The following is a 19,597-nucleotide window of genomic DNA, read 5'->3' as shown; positions in this document are numbered from 1 at the left end:
CCCGCTTTCTTTACAATGATTACACTGTGTTAAATGACCAACATGACAATGGACCCTCGGTCTTTCTGACACTGCTGGAGGGATTCAGCTCAATGCTTGTCTGCGACGTGACCATTGGAATTGACTGTTTACATTTGTATCTTCTGTCATCATCACTTTTTACCGTGGTTGCTGAATTAACCTCCTGCTGGCCTGCCAAGTTGGCACTTTCCAAATATAATCTAACCAGAAGGGTCGGACTGTAACCGCTGTAAATGTCTGACACCTCTTATTTCGAACATGTTGCTTGATACGCTGAGCTGTGTCTAATTCTTAGTGATCTCCAGGAGTAGATAAGGTCTGCAATAAAACTTTGCGGTTGGGGCAATGTAGCTTCCTCGTTTGTGTTGCTGAGTTGAGAAGATACACTATCATCACAAAGAAACAAAGGTGTGTCACACATTTATGAGAAACGAGTAATATGAGTAATTTCATTTCTTTATGATGCATTCTGAGAGTCGTACTTATGTCATCTCCTGAACGGTCCGGTTATTTTTCGACTGTTGTTTCGTGAATAGAAGATAAAACATTCGATAGGTTTTAAAATGAGAGTTGAAGGGGTGGCAACGTCTCCGGTACCGGGTGAAAGAACCGAACCCGGATTGCTCTGTCAGGGAATTCCGGAGCCGCTCGATGACGTCAGGGCCTGTGTGTGTGTGTCAGCGTGAGCGTGTGTGAGAGACTCTGTCCCTTTAAAGCTGAACGGAGCAGCAGCTCGATCCTGCCCGGCTGAGGAGGAGCTCGACACGGAGAGGTGGCGAGCGGTAAGCGGACACGTTCGGAACCAAAACCCGGAGAAGCAACACCTTCATCGGACTCCGAGGTCTAACCTCGGCCGGCTCATGGACGATATTACCGCGACGGACGGACTCTATATCTGGAATATTCACACCGACTCGTTGGGATTTTCTCTGCCGACTCGGAACTGTTCGGTCCCGGATACGAGGAGTGCCTTTAACCGTAACATTCACTGGATTTAAAAGAAGAATTGCTCGGAGTTTTTACATTTTATTTATTACCATTTTCGCTGTCTTAAACGGTGAGTCCGCTCCCAAGTTTAGTTTCACTCGATGTGTATTTTAATCTGAAAATCGATTCATTGGAGTCGATAGGCACTTTGATTATATTAACCATATCGATTGATTGGTGCTTTTGTTGGGATCGATCGCAACGTGAGTAAGTTATCAAAGCGAATTCGGTTCCATTCAGCGGTGTCTTCGGGGGAGGGGTTATGAATGTGTCTGTGTCCCCTTTAATCCCGGTGTTTGTGTGCCGTAATTGAGATCATCGTAATCCCGTATGTTAACCACGTGGTTTGAAGGGAATTCCTACTTCTGTCGCGTTCGGATAATAAGAGAGTATTGTGTCTCATTTGAGGGAAGCTATTTTTGTCTTCACTCTTCATCACTCAGTTCCGTGTATTTATTTGGTTCGGATCCGGTATGTTTGATGTTGCCAAGGCGCTTCGGCGGTTTGGGTCACTCGGTTCATCAGATAGCCAGAAAGAAGTGTGTTCTGTGAGATCTGCGCTTGTGTGTATATCGGGGTGTGCAGCAGAAGCGCTGGGGTCGACGTCCCCGCCACAGTCAATCTTTCACACAAAGAGTGGGATTGAAAGGAAGTGATTTGCATCACCTCTCTGGCTCTTATTGGGGGAGGGTCGCTGTGTTTTTGTTTTGCCTGCTAAGGTGACGTCTGGGGACGGCGGGTTTCAGGACGGACGGTCACGTGACCTGTCGTCAACTTGGGTCTCGGGTCATTCTGGTTTATGGCTTCGAATGAAGGAGTCGTTTCAGAGACACTTGCTACTGCGCATGTCTTGTTCGCATTGGGTCGCTCCTTCAGCCATGGAAATGTTAATTTTCATTCATGTTTGTTAATGGTTACCACAGCGACACGCCATGTGTTCTGGGTTCCAGTGTGTCTGTGTGTTTGAAGGTGGTGTCATGAGCGCAATTAACACGCCGAGGTCAGGAAGTGCAGTTTGTTTGTTTGTGGGTGGGGGTCATGATCAATTCTGGTGATCGAACCCAGAAACCTCAAAAGTTGCACACTCGCAGCCATTCTTGACTCTGAATGAATAATTGCTGCCTGTTGAACCAAAAGTGATGACAAACAGTTTGTCATGTTAAACCGACCCACACATTCACAAAGTGGCTACTGAAATAAAAGTGCTGACTCAACAATAAAGTCTGAGTCACACGCACTCACTCTCGTGCTTCAGAGCTGGGTTTTTTTCCAAGACAGATGTCTTACTAGAAACCTTTCGTTGCCACTGTTGTCAGAGAAAATGCACATCATACTAGAATCGTTTCTCCCATAGTGAAGGTGTCGCTTCTTGTTTCAGAAAGCAGGATAGTGATGGCTGGTGGAACATCTGTCCCACACCAACAGGCTGAGTGTCAAAACTTCCACCTGTGAATTTGGAACAGCTGAAAAAACATAATCCAAGCAGTCCTCTTTTTAAATGGTCTCCTTTGATTTGGGAACACTTTCTTAATATAGAATGTGGATATAACATAATATTGCTTTATGACATTGCATTTCCTTCTGTTGTGTGTAGTTGAGATGCGCTTTGTGACAGAGTGAAATGGTATCTAGTCATAAATGATTTGGATTTCAAGAAACATATGTTGTTTCACTGCATCCTCTTTGGATAAGTCCTTGATCTCGTTGATGCTTGCCCTTAGCATCTCTCACTGGTCTAAAAACAAGCAAAGAGGTTGCCACTCAGCATTTAGTATTTTTGGGTTCTGTAAACATCTCGATCTGTCTGAGTCGAGCGGGAGGCTCTTGTAAACATGCACACACCTGTGTGGTCATGTAACCTTCACTTTGGTCGCAGCTCAAGCAGTTATTAATCGAAACTGATGTTTCTGTGAGGTTCTGCATCCCAGTAGACCTGTCGGTAAACAGAACAGAAATTATGTATGTTTGAATACTGGTGACATTTTTATTCCCACAAACTAGCAAGTATGAGTCACAGCTTGGAAGTGTGTGTGTGTGGGGAGTTTACACACACTTGCATACACGTGGTCTCGAAGTGTATTTTCAGAACTGTGACTGAAACCAACTGTTTTAGCTCAGTGGCCACAATTCAGTCACAATTTTATTTCAGGAAATGTCTGACGTCTGTCCCAGACACACACAGACTTCCTCTTACGACAGCTTCCTCTCCTCTCGGTTTCACGTCACACTAGTGGTAGGACCTAACTTGTCTGTCTCTCATCTCATCTTTGTGACTTTTGTTTTGTGAGATATTATCTTTCAATGATTCTACACTTTCAGTCTGCCACTTCAGTCTGCATTTCCTAGTGACACGTGATTGACCGTCCAGATCATGAGAAGAGTGTTCACAATTACATAGTTGGAACACACTTTGTCACATAAGCACTTTGTGATAAGGCCAAAACCTTATTTCTAACCCCAGACTGATTTGATGTGACATGGACATTGTCATCTCTGCACCATCACATTGTCACACTAGCCTGCCAGGTATAAAATACGCCTCAGAGGTGGGAACAGATGGAGCTTGGAATGACGTCACAGTCCAGTTTGGTGCATTTAGTGCGTTATTGAAGACTGTGAAGGAGATAGTGACGTATGAAGAGGAAACACAAAATCGCAGAATGAAATGAAATTCTACTTCCTGTTTACATTTGTGGAAGCCATCTTTGATTGCGTGTGGTGAGAATTCCCCCACTTTCTGACTCAGGTGACGTCACTAGGCCTGTATGTGTGAATTTCCCAAGAGGTCCAAGCTCAACTGGTTCATAGATGTGATATTGCATTTTGGAAGCTGTTAGATATTAAAATGCACTCAGGTAAAAGATAAGGTTGTAAAAGCCACACCAAAACCACAATGTAAACCTGGAGTGGCTCTCTAGGAGTTTGAGCTCACTGACAATTTTGGACTTGCTTTTGTTAGACTTTTACTGCTACCCCATCTATCAGCCTCAAAAATAACAGTGCAGAGTATTAGCCTTCTATCTAATACAGTTCTGTTTTAGCCAGCATACATTTGCCTTTGTTGAGGGAAGTGTCTTTCTTCTTATGGCATAACGCCTGAGAATAAATTCTTAATGACGGGATTAACTGGGTGAAATGTGAGTTCACATTGACAACCTAGTCGTTCTATTGTGTCCTCAGATGACTCTATATTACCATGAATAGGCTCCTTTTTTTAAAGTTTGATATCCCTGCTTGCGTCATCGCTTTGGCTAGCTCTCACAAACAAGCAGCCTAACATGGATCCAGGTGGAGAGTTAGGGAGGGGGCGGACGGAAGTCTTTTTCACTGTGAGAGGAATGTTTGGTGTTTCCTCCAGAGCTGGATCTTTTTCAGGTTATGTAACAGAGCAGAGACATGGGCATTCTTAATGTCATCCCTCCTGCCTTATCAGCTCGTGTTTTATCTGAGGAGCTCTGTAGCAACTTCACTAGGACTGTGGGACACCTGGCAACCTCTTTCCCCACAGTTGTCTTTGTGATGTTCATCATCGTAAAAGTCTTTAATCTCCAGAGGGGTCAGTAAACGACAAGTCGTTCAGTTTTACTGCTTAGCTGCAGAAGAGGGAAGCATGTTGTTGATTGGCTTTGGTTGCCACAGATGCTCGTCACTGGATTTAAAATTGTTTATGCCTTTTCAATAAAATTGTTTAAAGTTGTTTTATTTGTTTGTTTTGTCAATTCAATCACAACAATAGGCTGCCTGCACCTGGATATTTATTTAGGCGCACCTCTCCCCCAAATATTTGGATGTTAACCCTTATTTCCTGTTATAAGCATAAAAATTTGAGTGAACCTTTCATGATAATTCATAAAAAAATGTCTTCTTACTCATTGGCTACTTGGTAGCTAGCTCTGGAGTCGTAGGGTGTCTTGAAACATTTGGGAGCGCTGACAACCGGCACAATTGAGGCTGTCCTTATGAACATGTAGTTCTCCCACAAAGATTCATGACTAAAATGCATGAATTTATTCACATTTCTCTTGAGGGTTAGTACAACCGGTCCACATTGTCCCTTCATGCGCATCCGTCCCATTGATATATTGCTATAATCATCACCGGTAATGCTGCCATCCTGCTGACAGAAAGAGCTGTTGATCACTGCCGCCATGGTTGTTGTGTGACTGATTCTAATAATGCCTGGTAGGGAATTTCTGCTCTTTACCCTGACTGACAAACAACAGTGATGACAGAAATATATGAAGGCGGGCACTTTCAGAAAAACAGCGTGGGGGGAAAATGGGGGCATGTGGGGAAGCTGAAACTCTCTGAATTGGTGCGCACACTGAACGAGTGGGAATTCTGATCGTCATCAACAGACACTGAGATGAAGCTGTAAATATGCATCTTACAGTAAATATATCGATTCACATTTTCATTGAACATTTATGAATAGACATTAATGACTGACATAAATAATCTTTTTTGCTTTTATTGTTGTGCGGTGTTGCTTCTTTCGTTTTCAGTACCATCATTTGCTGAAGTGATTCTGAAATCATAAAATGAACAGACCTTTCTTGACTCTTCTGTCAGAGCACATCATTATAACTGGTATCAGTCCATACAAAAGGGAACAGAAACTTGACCTGTATTTGGTTCATAGCAACAAATGCTATGAAATGCTTGCTAATGAATTTGCCGAGTCGATTTTGTAAGCTGTCCATTGAAATATTTTCAACACAACCAACAGAAAGTCCCTTTTAAGTCGATGAGTCACCCTGTTTGTTTTGCTGTGGTTTATCTGAGACCACACTTTCTTACATTTCTCTAAAAGATCTGAACTCTTCTGTCAATCTTCAAAGAAAAAGAAACCTTGATCGGCTTTGTGTCACCATCTTTGCTTCGCACTAAGATCAAGAGGTGACCTCATGAAGTTGGAAAATTCCGATATCGTTGGTTAAGGTTGCGGTAGTGAAGAGTGTTTTCATAAAGCTGAGTCATCGGGGTTCCCCTGAATGTTACCACTCACAAACTCTTTCAGAGGACAACGCCGCCTTCTGTTATCTCATCATTGGTCTTCCCTATACATGTGTCAAGGGGGGGGTCACGTTGCATTTTTCCCCATCATCATTGTCTTTCTCCATGAGGGACGGGGAGTTGGAAGGGGGTCGCTATTGGACGCTGTGGGCCAAACCCACCTTGTGAAAGCATCCTGAGAAACCAGATTTTGATTCATCTTCTGATCTAATTTAATCCTGTGTACCTATCTCAGGTTCTGTGGGTGACATTAATGTCTGTCTCCTCGTCTCTTGCAGTATTAAGGAGACTCTGGAGGATGAGTGCGGGCAACTCGACCCAACTGTGAATCAACAGTCTCTTGGACTCTGAAAGGTAAAAACTCACTGTGTTCTGTCTGTAACACAGAGTAGTACTTCTTACTGAGCTTTTAATAGCGATGTGGGTGGAGAGGGGGCAGATAGGAAGTGGTGGGAGGGAGGACAGTGTGTGATCGATTCAGGAAAACCGGAGGAAAAAGCAGAGTAACAAAGATGACTCACAGCGTGCAAGTGTCGTCGCAGTTTACGCAGCTTTAATTAGCAGCCATGATGTATCTGAGGTTGTGGGTACCAATCCTTGTGCCTACAGTGGTGTTTTCATCCACAACTCTCAACCTCTCATTAACTAACACTGTCATTTTGAAACTTTAATTATGTGCCTGTGCAGTCTTAACTGTGGGACCTGTCGAAAATAAGGCATTTTATAATGACTAGGAACATCACAAGGTACAACGACAAACAAAAAATGTTTTGTTTTTTTTCAATTATTTCTATGTTGTAGAATGGACACAGTGAAGAGTTGACCTTTTGAAGCTTCAACTTCAGCATGACAGAGCAAACAATGCAGTCACACTTGACTCTCACATACTTCTTCCCATAAACGCAAGCTAACTATTTCTGAGACTTAATTGCACATTGAGAGTCCAAACAAGAGGCTGCACGTCTCCGCTGGTTTCCCCACGGCTGCTCTTTGTCTATTTTGATCACATTTATGAGTTCTGAGTGTATAAACCGTCATGTCCTCTCCCAGATGTAGTGATGAAAGGCACGGGAAATCATTTGATTCTAACTGTTAGTACTGATCTAGGTAAATGCATCCTGGCCAAGGAATGTATTTGTATACAAGGCTGCAAGGACTGGCTAAAAACAGGGAAAGAAATCTGCAGCTTGCCCCTTGATCTCATCAAGCAAACAACGATGTAAATGGCACCCTTAAATTGCATAAAACAATTGAGTTTGAACGAAAGGAAAATATTACGTATTACATGTTGTTTAAGCCCTTAGTGTTATGTCTGGCATTTTGTTGTCCAGATGTCTAATGCATAGTGCTTGGAGGACAGTCCTGGAGACAGAGCCCTATCATGTGTATATAAGGTTGTCACTGTGCTGTCGCGTCTTCATTTTGCAAAATTATACACTTTTATTTGAGTAGTCCCTCTGTGTGTGCAGCCTTTTTTATGTGCCTGTGCCATGCCTTTTTCAGTAGTTTCATGTGGATGCCTGAAACCTGTACATATTTTACAGATCACTTTTTGTGTTGGGGATCAAATCATATAGGAAAACTGCATTTCTGTGCACAAGGCCTTTGTCAGTCATCAAAGTCCTTCAGCCTTTTGTAGCTGGTCACTTCAGTGGCAGTGAGCCTCTCTTAATCTATTCTTGCGTCCTGTTCAGGCCGTCTGTCACCACCCCCCACCCTCCCCATCACGCCTGCTGTAATGAGATTAAACGCTCACAAACACAAAGACACACATACACATGAACTAGTGTTATTTCCTTGCAAGTCTGAATTAATGGTGCTGTTTGGCACCGGCACTGTCCACACACACAGGCACAATTGGCACCTCTTACACGGCCATCCCGCACTCACAGGATCTTGGCAACAGACCAGAGGCATCTAACACCTGGTCTTTTTTAGCCAAGTCTCCCGTAAGTGGACTATCTTGCTCTACATCTGCCCTCACCTGTGGTCACCTGCCACTAAACCACCTGGCCACTGAAAAAAGAAAAATCTAGCAAGACCTTGTCTTTGGCTCCCTCTATAGGATGCCCCATGAATTGCAGTGTCAATTGAAGTTCTCTGTTGAATGTTAAACCACCTGCTCACTGCTTACCTGGATTCTGTTAGTTGACCACATGTCTGTAGATTGCAGACAGGTTTGACAAATTAGATAGTGATTTAAAGATTTTCAGTTGCCTGTCTTTTCTATTTCTGTCCGTAGTTGCTGTGTATTAAGGTTCCATTCCTGAGGAGGACAATCTCTGTGTGGTGGTGAGGCCCTCTCTGTGCTGCAGTGGAGGGCTTCACAGGTGCAGATAGTCCGGTGAGTTCAACATTCGCAGAGAACAATTTTGTCTGTAGATACATGACCACATTACACCCGATTAAGATTATAAAAGTTTCAAACATCACATGATCCTCCATTTCTTGTATTTCTTTATTTGTTCATTTGCTCTCTGTGCAGGCTGGATGCATCACGCAGTAGAGCAGTTTGGCGGGCGTGGCGCACGGGAATCCTTCCCACTGGATGGATTCAACCGGGGACCTTGGGCTCCCGTGGGTGGCCGATCCTGGCAACCGCCTGCCAGGTCTGTCTGCGTGGCAACGCAAAAACAAAACTATCTTGACACCTGTCTTTGGGAATACCTGATCCATGTTATTTCTTTCATTTTGAAAAAATGCATCTCACATTGAAAATCTTGTGTTGATCAGGTGTTCGCCTGGAATGAACCAACACCAGCTGATTCCACATCTACCTCCTGGTCCAATTGCTGGACTGAATCATCCAAGTAAATTCTTCAACAATGGGTAAGAAGTGATTGATTGCTGTTCTTTTGGTTAGTGCAGAAACAAATGCGTGAGGTGAGTTGGTGTGAACTGGAGTTTTGTCAATTGCGCAGGTCCATGCGAGGAGGCGAGAAGCTGGAGCACCCTCAGCCCATGCTGCCAGGCATGCAGAGGGAACCACAGAGACCCCCTCCTCACCCTCAGTACCTCCTGCCTCCACCTCCCCATCGAGCCTGGGAACAAAATGGCCCACTGTATGACCCTCACAATCCACAAACACACCCCATGATCCCCCTGCCCAATGAGCATTCACTTAGGCTCCATAATGGACCACCTCCACCTAGTCCGCACCTCCCTCCTAGTCGCCCCAATCAGCTACTGAAGGTGAGCACTTCCTGTTGCTCCTCTTTGGTTTTTCTGCCACATTTGCTCATCATGCTGTCGCTTCAGTTCGGGGGTCCTCAGGAGCAGCATGTCCCTCGAGGGCCACCATTGCTGGGAGATGAGATGTGGGCTCAGGTGCATCAGGTAGAGCACTTAATTGCTTCTGGTCATTTGCAAGGGAGACAGGTTTTTGCTTCACCTCCAGTGCTCATCCACTGCTTTCTGCCTCCACAGCCACGGACTTTTGCAGGGAAGATGTTGGGCGGTCAGCTGAAGAGGCCAGCCCCTCCACTGGGAGAACATTCAGTCATACAGCACACGCCGCTGCCACCAATGCACCCATTGTGCCGGCAGGCTCCTGAGGATTGTCCTAGCCCCAACAAACGAAAGAAAAGCTTGGATCAGGTACCGCTCCTATTCAGTTGTTATGCCGATGCTCAGCCAAACAGACACCCATCAGACTATCTATAAGTGTTGTGATGTCTGTGTGCCGACCACGGTTGTTTTACTTCCATGACCCTGTTTTGTTTTCTTTAGTTTTAATCTGCTCTTTTTGTTGGTGCTTCAGATTCCTGCTCCCAGTCAGCATCGTTTCTCAGGTCCTGTGTTGCCCCCTCAGCACCAAACCTCATCGCACCACCTGCCCCCAAAACCAGCTTTCTGGAATCCCATGCACAAGGACAACGCCCCTTGGCAGCCTCCGACCTTGGAGCGAAAGAACCCCTCCTCCCAGGAGTTCCAGGTTCGACCGGTGAGATTCCAATCTTCTAGTGGTGGTACATCGTGACGACTATTTAAGGACAATGTTTTAACAAATAGACTTGTAGGTTGGATTCAAATGTGTCGAAACACTTCCTGTTCTGGGTCAACATATCAAGTTTTCTAAGAGGAACTGTCAAAATGCCTGTCCTAATTAAACTTAGGAGGAACCTTTTCATGATTGTCATTAGTGATATTTAAGGTGTTGCAAGAGACTCGCTGTTACACTGCTAAAAAATGTAAAATTATGAAATTTAAGGGTTTGTCCCTAATCCTTGGCTCTGTTTCCACCAGGATCAGCACCACCGTGGGCTTGGCAGCTACACCCCAAAGTCCTCCCCCGCATCCTCCACCACCTCAACTCTGTCGTCTCCCTCGAACCTCTCTCCTGGTTACAGCCGTCAGCTACAGAAGGATACGTTTCAAATTCAGGCACGAAACCAGCAGTCCCCATCTTATCGTAGCCCCAGCTCTAAATTAGGCCCATCTCCATCTTTCATGGACTCCCGTGGTCCTCACCAGAGAAGCCCTCAGGTCGGCAGTCAAAGCGGTATCCAGGTTCTCTCTCACAGCTCTCCCACACAAAGCAAAGAGGACAGAGAGCAGCAGGTCCGCTCGTCACCAGCAAACCCTCCTGCCACCAGCAGCAGCGTGCCTTACAGCCACCTACAGCATGGGTTGGGGCTCCACCACCCGCCCGTCCCCCCCCTAGCCAGCAGTACCTCAGTAACACAGCAGCGTTTGCCCCACGAGGTGTGGAACTACCAGAGTCGGCCCAGCAATCACTCTCTGGTGAGTACGAGTCAGAACTGCATTTATTTGAACAACATTGAAAGCTTTGACCTATTCCATCACATTTTATATGATGGTAGCTGGTTTCAAACATTAAAATGTGCAATAGCATGAGATAAAACTTCCCAACAAACCCATCCTCATGTAGTGTCCATCCTTTTGTACTGACTCTCTGCAGTGAGTAGATGAAAATGTTATTTCAGTAAAAAAAAACAAAAATTGTGCTGTTTGTCTTGAGGAGTTGGACGTGAGGCCACCAGGACCGATACCTCAGCACCAGGAAAGCCGCAAACAAGAGGTGGACGCTAACATTCACACTCGGATCCCGCCACATGCCGGTCCTCCACCTGCTCCAGCCCGTACCCCAGTCATCACCTCTAACCTTCCGACCCCTCACTCCTCCTGCTCCATTTACAATAACACCTCAAGTGTGACATCCGGTCACTCTAACTGGCCCAGTGAAAGAGAACCATCATTGCAGCAACGCACCACCAGCAAAGACACAAGCTCTGCCTCACGGCAGGTGCAGAACTGTCACACCCGACCACTGCCGCCCCAGCACCATGCATCGACTAAATCTCCAGAGATCAAGACCCAGACTGACTTCTATTCGCAGGCTGGGCTGCAGCAATCGTTCCCTGCCGTCTCAGCCTTGTTCTCCTCGGGACACCAGAGGGCAGGAGAGAGCGTCATAACCAGCAGACTCTCCACCCACAGCTCTCTGCCGACTTACTGCTCTTCAACCCTTCCCACTCCCTCTTCACAAACGTCTAATACTGCCACAACCTCCAGTCATAGTCATCAACCTACATCTGCCCCATCTCATCTATACCCTCAACAAACAGCTGCTCAGTCCCAGTCCATTGAAGAGGCTCTGGACAAGTTGGACGCTGAGTTGGAGGGACATATGCAAGCAGAAGAGAAGAGAAGGAGGGACCGGGAGGAGGCAGTAGTGCGGAAAAAGAAGGAGTGGGAGATGAAGCAGAGGCTGGAGGAAGAACGCAAGAAAAAGGAGCTTGAGAAGAGGAAGGAAGAGGAACAAAAGAAGAAAGAGTTTGAAAGACAAGAAGAAGAGAGGAGGAGGAGAAGAAAATGGGAGCTGGAGGAACAAGAGAGGAAGCGGAGGCTGGAGGAGGAGAAGATGAGAGAGGAGGAGAGGAGGAGACATGAAGTACAAAGGAGAGAAGCAGAGGAGCACAAGAGGAGAGAGGAAGAGGAGTGTAAGAGGAGAGAGTTGAAGCAAAAAGAGGAGGAAAGAATGAGAAAGGAGCGTGAAAGGCAGAGGAAAGAGTGGGAGCGCATGGAAGAGGAGAAGAGGAGGGATGAACAGCAACAGGTGGAGAAAGAGAAGAAGAGGGAGTTGGAGGAGAGCAGGAGGAGAGAAATTGAGGATGAAAGGTGCATGGCTGATTTCAGTAATCTGAAGGGAAAGGAGCAAACTGCAATTGAGAACCTGGAGCGTCTCCTGAGTGCGACCTCCAACCCAACACCAGCACCTCCCCGCCTGACACCTCCTGCCGCCCCACCAACCTCCCAGGCTTCACCACCATACCCCTGGCTAAGCAGAGGTGGTGTTCCTCCTTGTCTCTCAGGCCAACCCCCCAACAACCCTCCTCTGGAGAGGCTGCGTCCACCCCCCCTCACTCCTCAGACAGAGTACGCTCGGGAGAAGCAAAGGCAGCGTGAGATGTGGACCAATGCTGGAGCGACCTTCGACACCTCCTCTAGTCACAATACCTCAGGTATAAACCCGTCAGCGCCACCTAGCAAACCTCCAGCCATGCAGCCAGCACCCATCCAATCCAAAGAAGCACAACACTCACTCCCCCCACTAGCCCCCAGAGAGCCTCCCAAACTCTACCAGGCTTTCCCCAGAGAGAGTCTGTCGAGCGGCTCCAAGGTGGGCCTTCAGAAAGCGAGGAACCCGACCTCTGACAGTGCCCAGTTTGAAGAAGAGCCTTCAGAGATGTCAACATTGCTCCCTGATGGCCTGGCAAACATCATGGCCATGCTTGATGAGTCCATCAAAAAGGAGGAGGAGCTTTATAAGGAAGAGAAGACTGCCCCCTCTGCTCTCCGGGACAGCTATTCCTCCAGTGTGCAGCCAATGAACAGCTATTTGTGTGCTCCAGATCTCCTTCCTGCACTAAAGCTCCAGGAGGACTTTGGATCGAACCCTCATGCCAGCCCACCTGTTCTCAGCAGGCAGGGTTCTCTGGCGTCGCCATGCAGCCGAACCTCTTCACTAAATGAAGAGGACGAAGAGCTCCTGAAGAACTCGCCTCTAAATCCCAAACAGGAAATGGGAGTAGGCAACTATCGCCACAGTGACTTAGCCAAGCTCTACGGGCTGCCGGAACAGAATAAAAGTGAAGACGAGGAAGAAGATGATTCCCCGTCTTGTTCCCCGCCACCCCAGAGGCCACACCTCCATCAGACAGGAGTCAACAGCATGTTCAAGTCTTTGGCAACTGTTCTGCAGGGCCAAAAGTACGCTTACAGAGGCGGGCCCTTCGGAAGACCCCCTCCTTCAGCTTTAGTCGGGGTCAAGTATTCCTCGTCTCTGTCATTGGGTCCAGATATTTGTCGACAGGAGCAGACCGGCTCGCCCACATCTGAAACCACCGACACCGCCTGTAATGCAGTGAAGACTGAGGAGGGGAACATCAAGGTGGAGGATGATGATGTCAGCAGAGTTTATGAAATTGGTCAGGAGTCTGCGAAGCGTCAAAGTGTTCAGACTGTAAAGCCAATCAAGTTGATCAAGGAGGAACGGCAGCTGACGATTGTATCGGAGTCGTCTCTGGCGGAGTTGGGGAAAAGCTGCGAGGTCATTCTCAGTCGCCACTCCATGCCAAAAGAACAAAATGATATGAGAGCGAGGCAGGACCCGGAGCAGGCAAAGGAGCACAGAGAGAGGGAGAGAAACAAAGGAAGGGAGAAGGACAAGAAGCACGCACACGAAGGCAGTAGGAAGCACGAGGACCGAAAAGAGAAGAAGAAACATCGGGAGAAGAAAGACGAGTCTGCGTCATCATCTTCATCCTCTTCATCTACTCACTCCAAACGACACAAAGAACGCAAGAGCCACAAGGACAAGAAGGACCGCCGGATTTTAGGAGACTTGAATCTACAGAGCAAGGACAAAAATCACAGTAGTTTTGAGTCTGAGAAAAAGAAGCGGAAAGATGGATCTGGTGCCAGTTCCACGAGTGAAACAGAACACGCAGAGTGGGCCTCAAGAAGCTCAAGTCAAAAATCAACAGATCACAAAAGAGACTCGGGTGCATCGCTGGGGTCCACGGACTTCCTGAAACTGAAAGCACTGTCCGACGGGCCGCCAAAGGAGCTGAAGATTCGCCTGATCAAAGTGGAGAGTGGAGACAGGGAGACGTTCATCGCCTCGGAGGTGGAAGAGAAGAGAATCCCCCTGGAGGATATCAGCATCAAGAACACGGCCGGAGAGATCATCCGCTCCTGCAGGTGAGTCCCACCCTTCCCACTCCTCATTTGAATCATTTCCACTATGGATCACAAAAATGTCTTCTGAACTAGCAGGTACTCAGTTGACAGCGTGAGTGATTTTGTCTCCTGATGTCATTTCGATTCTCAGGGGAGCCAGAGTCAAGGGGAAGTTCCGAGAGTCGTACCTGCTCCCGGCGTTCTCTGTCAAACCATTGATGACCACTGAGGAACCCATCCCCCGAGAAAAACTCAACCCCCCAACCCCGAGCATCTATGTGAGTGTGGAGCTTTTGATGCCTTGAACAGCATTAATTTTATATTCAATGAAAAAGTATAGAATGCGAATTTCATTATTCATTGATCAACAAAAAGTTCTGCACTGTGATGCTATTATTGACATTACATTTGGTCTTTCAGCTGGAGAGTAAGCGAGACGCCTTCTCACCTGTTCTGCTGCAGTTCTGCACCGACCCAAAGAACCCTGTGACAGTGATCCGTGGACTGGCGGGATCTCTGCGACTCAGTGAGTTCAACACTGCTGTTTAATTCTTAAGGGGAAGAGGCATCATGTCATGCGTCACTGCTGCAGCTTGTCTTGCACATGAAGGTCACATGTGCACTTCCCTCCCTCTTCTCCAGATCTGGGACTTTTCTCCACCAAGTCTCTGGTGGAGGCCAATGCTGAGCAGGCTGTGGAGGTGCGCACGCAGGTTCAGCAGCCCGCCGATGAGAACTGGGACCCCAGTGGGACGGGCCAAACTTGGCCTTGTGAAAGCAGCCGCTCCCACACCACCATCGCCAAGTACGCCCAGTATCAAGCATCCAGTTTCCAAGAGAGCCTCCAGGTACACACAGACTCAGGCATGCTCCTCAGAAATTGCATATGAAACATGCTAACATGTGTTGTGTTTCTGTAGGAGGAGAAAGGAAGTGATGAAGAAGATGAGGACAGCGAGAAGAAGCCGAGTGGCACTACTGAGACTCCAAGCAAAGAGTGCTCTAAAGATGGAACCAGGTAAAAATCTTGTCAAAGTTGAATGTGCTTTATTTGCAATGAGGTGTTGAGCATTTTGAAATGCCTTTGTCTGCAGCACTGAACAGAAGTCCGTCGGAAAGATCATAAAATTTGGCACTAACATCGACTTGTCAGACCCGAAAAAGTGAGTGCTTCTCTTTTGAAAAGTAAAAGATTTAGGCAGAGCGAAATAAATCTCGGTTCAGCACCAGGTGCATGTTTAAGTAGCTAGAAATGACGATTCAGTGAGAGTTTTTATATCTGATTTATTTAAATTGAAAACATATATGTCTTTCAGCAGAGCTAGAGCATTTGTTCGTGACTAATCACATGTCTCTGGCTCAGGTGGAAAGCTCAGCTGCAGGAGCTGCAGAAGCTGCCGGCGTTCATGAGAGTCTCATCCAGTGGAAACATGCTGAGTCATGTTGGTCACACCATCCTGGGCATGAACACGGTGCAGTTGTACATGAAGGTGCCGGGCAGCCGCACACCAGGTACGGACTGCCATGATTGTCATTGTTTTCAACTGTGTTTGTGCAGTATGGGCTCATCGTTTCTCTGGAGTTTGCTGACACGTGTGTCTTGTCATTCATCAGGTCACCAGGAGAACAACAACTTCTGCTCAGTCAACATCAACATTGGCCCTGGAGACTGCGAGTGGTTCTCTGTGCACGAGAACTACTGGCAGGCCATCAACGACTTCTGTGAGAAGTGAGTCTGGTGACAGCACTCTCTCAGCATCGCCACTTTCCACTGGCAGTCTTCTAACGCTGGTGTTCCTCAGGCATGGTGTGGACTACCTGACGGGGTCCTGGTGGCCAGTGTTGGAGGACCTCTACAACGCCAACATCCCGGTGTACCGCTTCATCCAGAGACCGGGCGACCTGGTGTGGATCAATGCTGGCACTGTGCACTGGGTCCAGGCGGTCGGTTGGTGCAACAACATCGCCTGGAACGTGGGGCCGCTCAATGGTGCGTGTGGGAAGTCTTCACACTATGATATGTAGCAACGTCCTGTTTTTAAGACTGGTGTGATCGTCATGGCAGGGTACCAGTACCAGCTGGCTCTAGAGCGCTTTGAGTGGAACGAGGTGAAGAAGGTCAAGTCCATTGTCCCCATGATCCATGTGTCCTGGAACGTGGCACGGACGCTCAAGATCACTGATCCTGACACCTACAAGATGCTCAGGTGAGTTAACTCTTCAGCTGATCCTCCGCTGCGATCCTGAACAAGTCAGATTATCTGTGTTTTCGTGTTGGGCCAGCAGGGGCACGATGTGTGCAAAAGCTAAAAGACAAATCAATCAAATGCCAAACCTATTAAACTAAAAACCATGAGATGCAGCTTTACTCGTGTTTTGAGGACCTAAACTTGAAGTCTACTCGTAAATCCAGTGTGGAACACCTGGCTCTGTCTCTGACAGAACACTAGGGTGACAGTAAAACCAGACACACTGAGAGTTGTCAACATGCATCATGACCTTGTCTTGACCTTGGCCTCCGCAGACACTGTCTACTCCAGTCCATGAAGCACATCCAGATCCTCCGAGATCAGCTGGTTTCTGAGGGGAAGAAGATTTCTTATCAGGGTCGAGTCAAAGACGAGCCGGCATACTACTGCAACGAGTGTGACGTGAGTGTGTCCCCACGGGCCTGGTGTGTCTGCCGTCATGTGTGCTAATGTTCTGTGTGTGTGTGAGGCAGCTGGAGGTGTTTAACCTGCTGTTCGTGACGAGCGAGAACAGCAGCAGGAAGACGTACGTGGTTCACTGTGAAGACTGCGCCCGCCAGCGGAGTCCAAACCTGAACAACGTGGTGGTGCTGGAACAGTACTCCATCGAGGAGCTGATGAACACCTACGACTCCTTCAGCCTGGTGAGCAGCCTGCAGACTGGTGGTCTGTGTTGTCACCTTCTGAAGCCTAACGCCGTGTTTGTCTCCGCCCCCAGGCCTCGGCCTCTGCCTCGTCCCGGTGACAGAGCCCCTGCTCCCCCTTCATCTCCTCAGAGCCATAAAACCAAAAATTAAAGACTCAGTTATGAACGTTTACCAATCATCACTGTTTACAACCATAACCGCCAACAAGACCAGTTTACGTTCACAATGGTGCTCTTCCCCTGTTACCGTGACAACCGTGTTGCCAGGTGCTGTTGGTAAACAAACTCTGGAGGAATTTGAGTTCTGTATTGGACACGTTTTTGTCCACTCTTTTCTTGAACAATTTTGTAAATGGATTTTTGTCGTGAGGTGCTGTTTCTCTTTTTGAAAATAATTTATTGTTTTGTTTGTAACCTCGATCAGCCTGAAACTACACCACATTGGCCTTTCACTTGTATTTAGGAAATTAAAAAAAATACTTATGATAGAGATTTTTCTAACGCATTATAGAAACATACAATTGAATGCTTCATACGGGTTTAACAAACTTTGTTTTCTTAAAGGGGCGGGGCTTATCTTGTCTGGTTTTATGTGTACATCTTGTCTTTTGAGTCAGACATTTGGTTCCTTTTTTGTATTGTTTCACTTTACTGAAGAATAATTTGTCGTTTTGTGACGTATCTTTTTTTCAGTTTCGGGTCAGGAGGAGGGTCATTGTACATGTAATTTAAACATTCCCTCTATTTATTGGATATTGCTGTTTCTCTGTTTTCAAAAGAGTTGAAAACTTTGTTTTGTTTAATTTTACTGATTGTTTTGTATGAACACGCTGTCTCTCTGGTGCTCTGAACTTTCCTCCCTGCTCTCCTGATATATAAGAAATATCTTTATCTTGAATATAGCGCCACCTCTCTGTAGACAGTAGGCACTGCTCACGTATAGAAGAACGGAATGCTGTGTTTGTACGGAAGAAAAGAATCACTTCTCCAAAGTGTTTTTGAGATTTCTTTTTTTTTTTACAATGGTGTAGATGAGGTTTTAACAAGATAGATGGTGCTACACGTTCTCTCAGAACGACCTTTTGTTTGTTTTATTTGAGATTTCTATTTTTCCTGTTGCAATACTTCTTCTCTTTGTGGTCGTTTATTTATAACTGCACTGTTAGTTCACACACACACACACAGACACACACAAAACTGAGCCAGAATTGTCTTAAACACTTGTGAACTTGTGTGACATTATTATGACCATTAATAAACGCTTTTTGAATTTACTGCAGTTGTGCTCTTTCTGTGGCAGTGTCAGCAATGGCTTAGGTGGTTTCAAGTTCAAATCTGTAGTTTTTCTCCAATGTGCTGCACCAACCTCCTGGTTCACGGATTTGGACTGCTCTCGTAAGGTTCTGCTACAAACCTACATTCAAAAATAGGACTGTTAGTCAGACCTGTCATCTATTGCATCTATCAATGTTTTATTTTATTTTATTCATGACAGCACTTTAGTCCAAAGCACTTTCCTAGTTGGTGAGATCCCCACTGACCATGGCAGTAAATTTGATTCTTATTCTGAAATAAAAGAAAATAGCATCAGTTTATAATTGTTCATTCTGCAAACATTCTTTCCTTAATCGTCCCATGAAATGTTGAAAATATTATTTTAAAGATTCATTTTCAATAGTTGCAAGTTTCCCTTAGGCAGGCTTTTCAGTGTGTCCCGGGGTCAAGTCCGTGGTCCCGCCTGTGTGTCACTGGAGGAAATCCTGCTTCAGGGTTCAGGAAGTCCCCTCATCCGTCCATCTGTCCGTCACATGCCGTGGCTCTTCTCTGGACACAGACTAAATATTTCCATCACAATGTCGTGATATTGTTCTGCGCGGAGAAATGACCCGTGAGAGAATCAGGCGATGTCAAGCAAATACTCAGGAAAACAAGGAGCTAAAGTTTAAATTGACAAAACAGGAGGTCCATAAAAAAAACCACCAATGATTTGTGTTTTTTGTTCAGTGTTGAGTCTCGACGGCTCCATGTGGGTTTAAAGATGTAACAGTCTCTCTCTTCTGCATCAAGCAAACTCCAAGCATATAGTTCAGAGGCCGGGTTACTGGGGCTGCACCTGAAGTTAAGAAGCCCAGACCTCCCTCGCAGTGGTAACCTCCTCTCAGGGTATAGCAAGGCATTTCTAAGAAAACCATGAGTCATAACTCTCCAGCGAGACTCCTCCCTGTTGGACATACCAGCGGAGCGTCCACCAAGCATCCTGAAATGGCTTCTCCTGATCAGGTGGAGAGGCAGTTCCTGTTTATCAGGACTAGTCGGTGTCTGTGCTTTTGTCACCTTCAGAGCCGTACACAGACTGGTCAGGCTGCGGTCACAAGGGACCCACAATATACTGTTTCTTCAGGTACGATAAGAGCTTTTCATGGTGACAGTTATTGTGGAGGGGTCAGGCCGAGGGGGCAGGTGGTGGTCCCAC

At 46.6% G+C, this 19,597-nt stretch overlaps 1 protein-coding gene across 5 annotated transcripts in view; it reads left to right on the top strand.

Moving 5' to 3' along the window:
- Nucleotides 1-18,399, top strand: part of kdm6ba (lysine (K)-specific demethylase 6B, a) — a 61,005-nt gene extending 42,606 nt beyond the window's left edge. For 2 of the 5 annotated variants that reach the window (XM_053861214.1, XM_053861217.1), the window contains 22 exons: nt 6,303-6,378; nt 8,267-8,368; nt 8,510-8,633; nt 8,758-8,853; nt 8,946-9,216; nt 9,283-9,360; nt 9,451-9,621; nt 9,785-9,967; nt 10,270-10,767; nt 11,006-14,250; nt 14,381-14,507; nt 14,650-14,755; nt 14,872-15,077; nt 15,150-15,247; nt 15,324-15,392; nt 15,593-15,741; nt 15,844-15,958; nt 16,032-16,219; nt 16,295-16,436; nt 16,754-16,880; nt 16,952-17,122; nt 17,197-18,399. In XM_053861214.1, the coding sequence (XP_053717189.1) occupies nt 8,515-8,633; nt 8,758-8,853; nt 8,946-9,216; nt 9,283-9,360; nt 9,451-9,621; nt 9,785-9,967; nt 10,270-10,767; nt 11,006-14,250; nt 14,381-14,507; nt 14,650-14,755; nt 14,872-15,077; nt 15,150-15,247; nt 15,324-15,392; nt 15,593-15,741; nt 15,844-15,958; nt 16,032-16,219; nt 16,295-16,436; nt 16,754-16,880; nt 16,952-17,122; nt 17,197-17,223 (6,186 nt within the window). In that variant the 5' untranslated portion in view covers nt 6,303-6,378; nt 8,267-8,368; nt 8,510-8,514 and the 3' untranslated portion in view covers nt 17,224-18,399. Of the gene's footprint in view, nt 1-477; nt 1,079-6,302; nt 6,379-8,266; nt 8,369-8,509; nt 8,634-8,757; nt 8,854-8,945; nt 9,217-9,282; nt 9,361-9,450; nt 9,622-9,784; nt 9,968-10,269; nt 10,768-11,005; nt 14,251-14,380; nt 14,508-14,649; nt 14,756-14,871; nt 15,078-15,149; nt 15,248-15,323; nt 15,393-15,592; nt 15,742-15,843; nt 15,959-16,031; nt 16,220-16,294; nt 16,437-16,753; nt 16,881-16,951; nt 17,123-17,196 lie in introns of those variants that run through there. The other 3 variants (XM_053861218.1, XM_053861215.1, XM_053861219.1) reach the window with 3 other exon arrangements.
- Nucleotides 18,400-19,597: the final 1,198 nt, after the last annotated feature.

This window comes from Synchiropus splendidus, chromosome 3 (assembly GCF_027744825.2).
Source record: "Synchiropus splendidus isolate RoL2022-P1 chromosome 3, RoL_Sspl_1.0, whole genome shotgun sequence".
Lineage (NCBI taxonomy): Eukaryota > Metazoa > Chordata > Actinopteri > Syngnathiformes > Callionymidae > Synchiropus > Synchiropus splendidus.
This window is presented reverse-complemented; position numbering and strand designations above follow the sequence as displayed.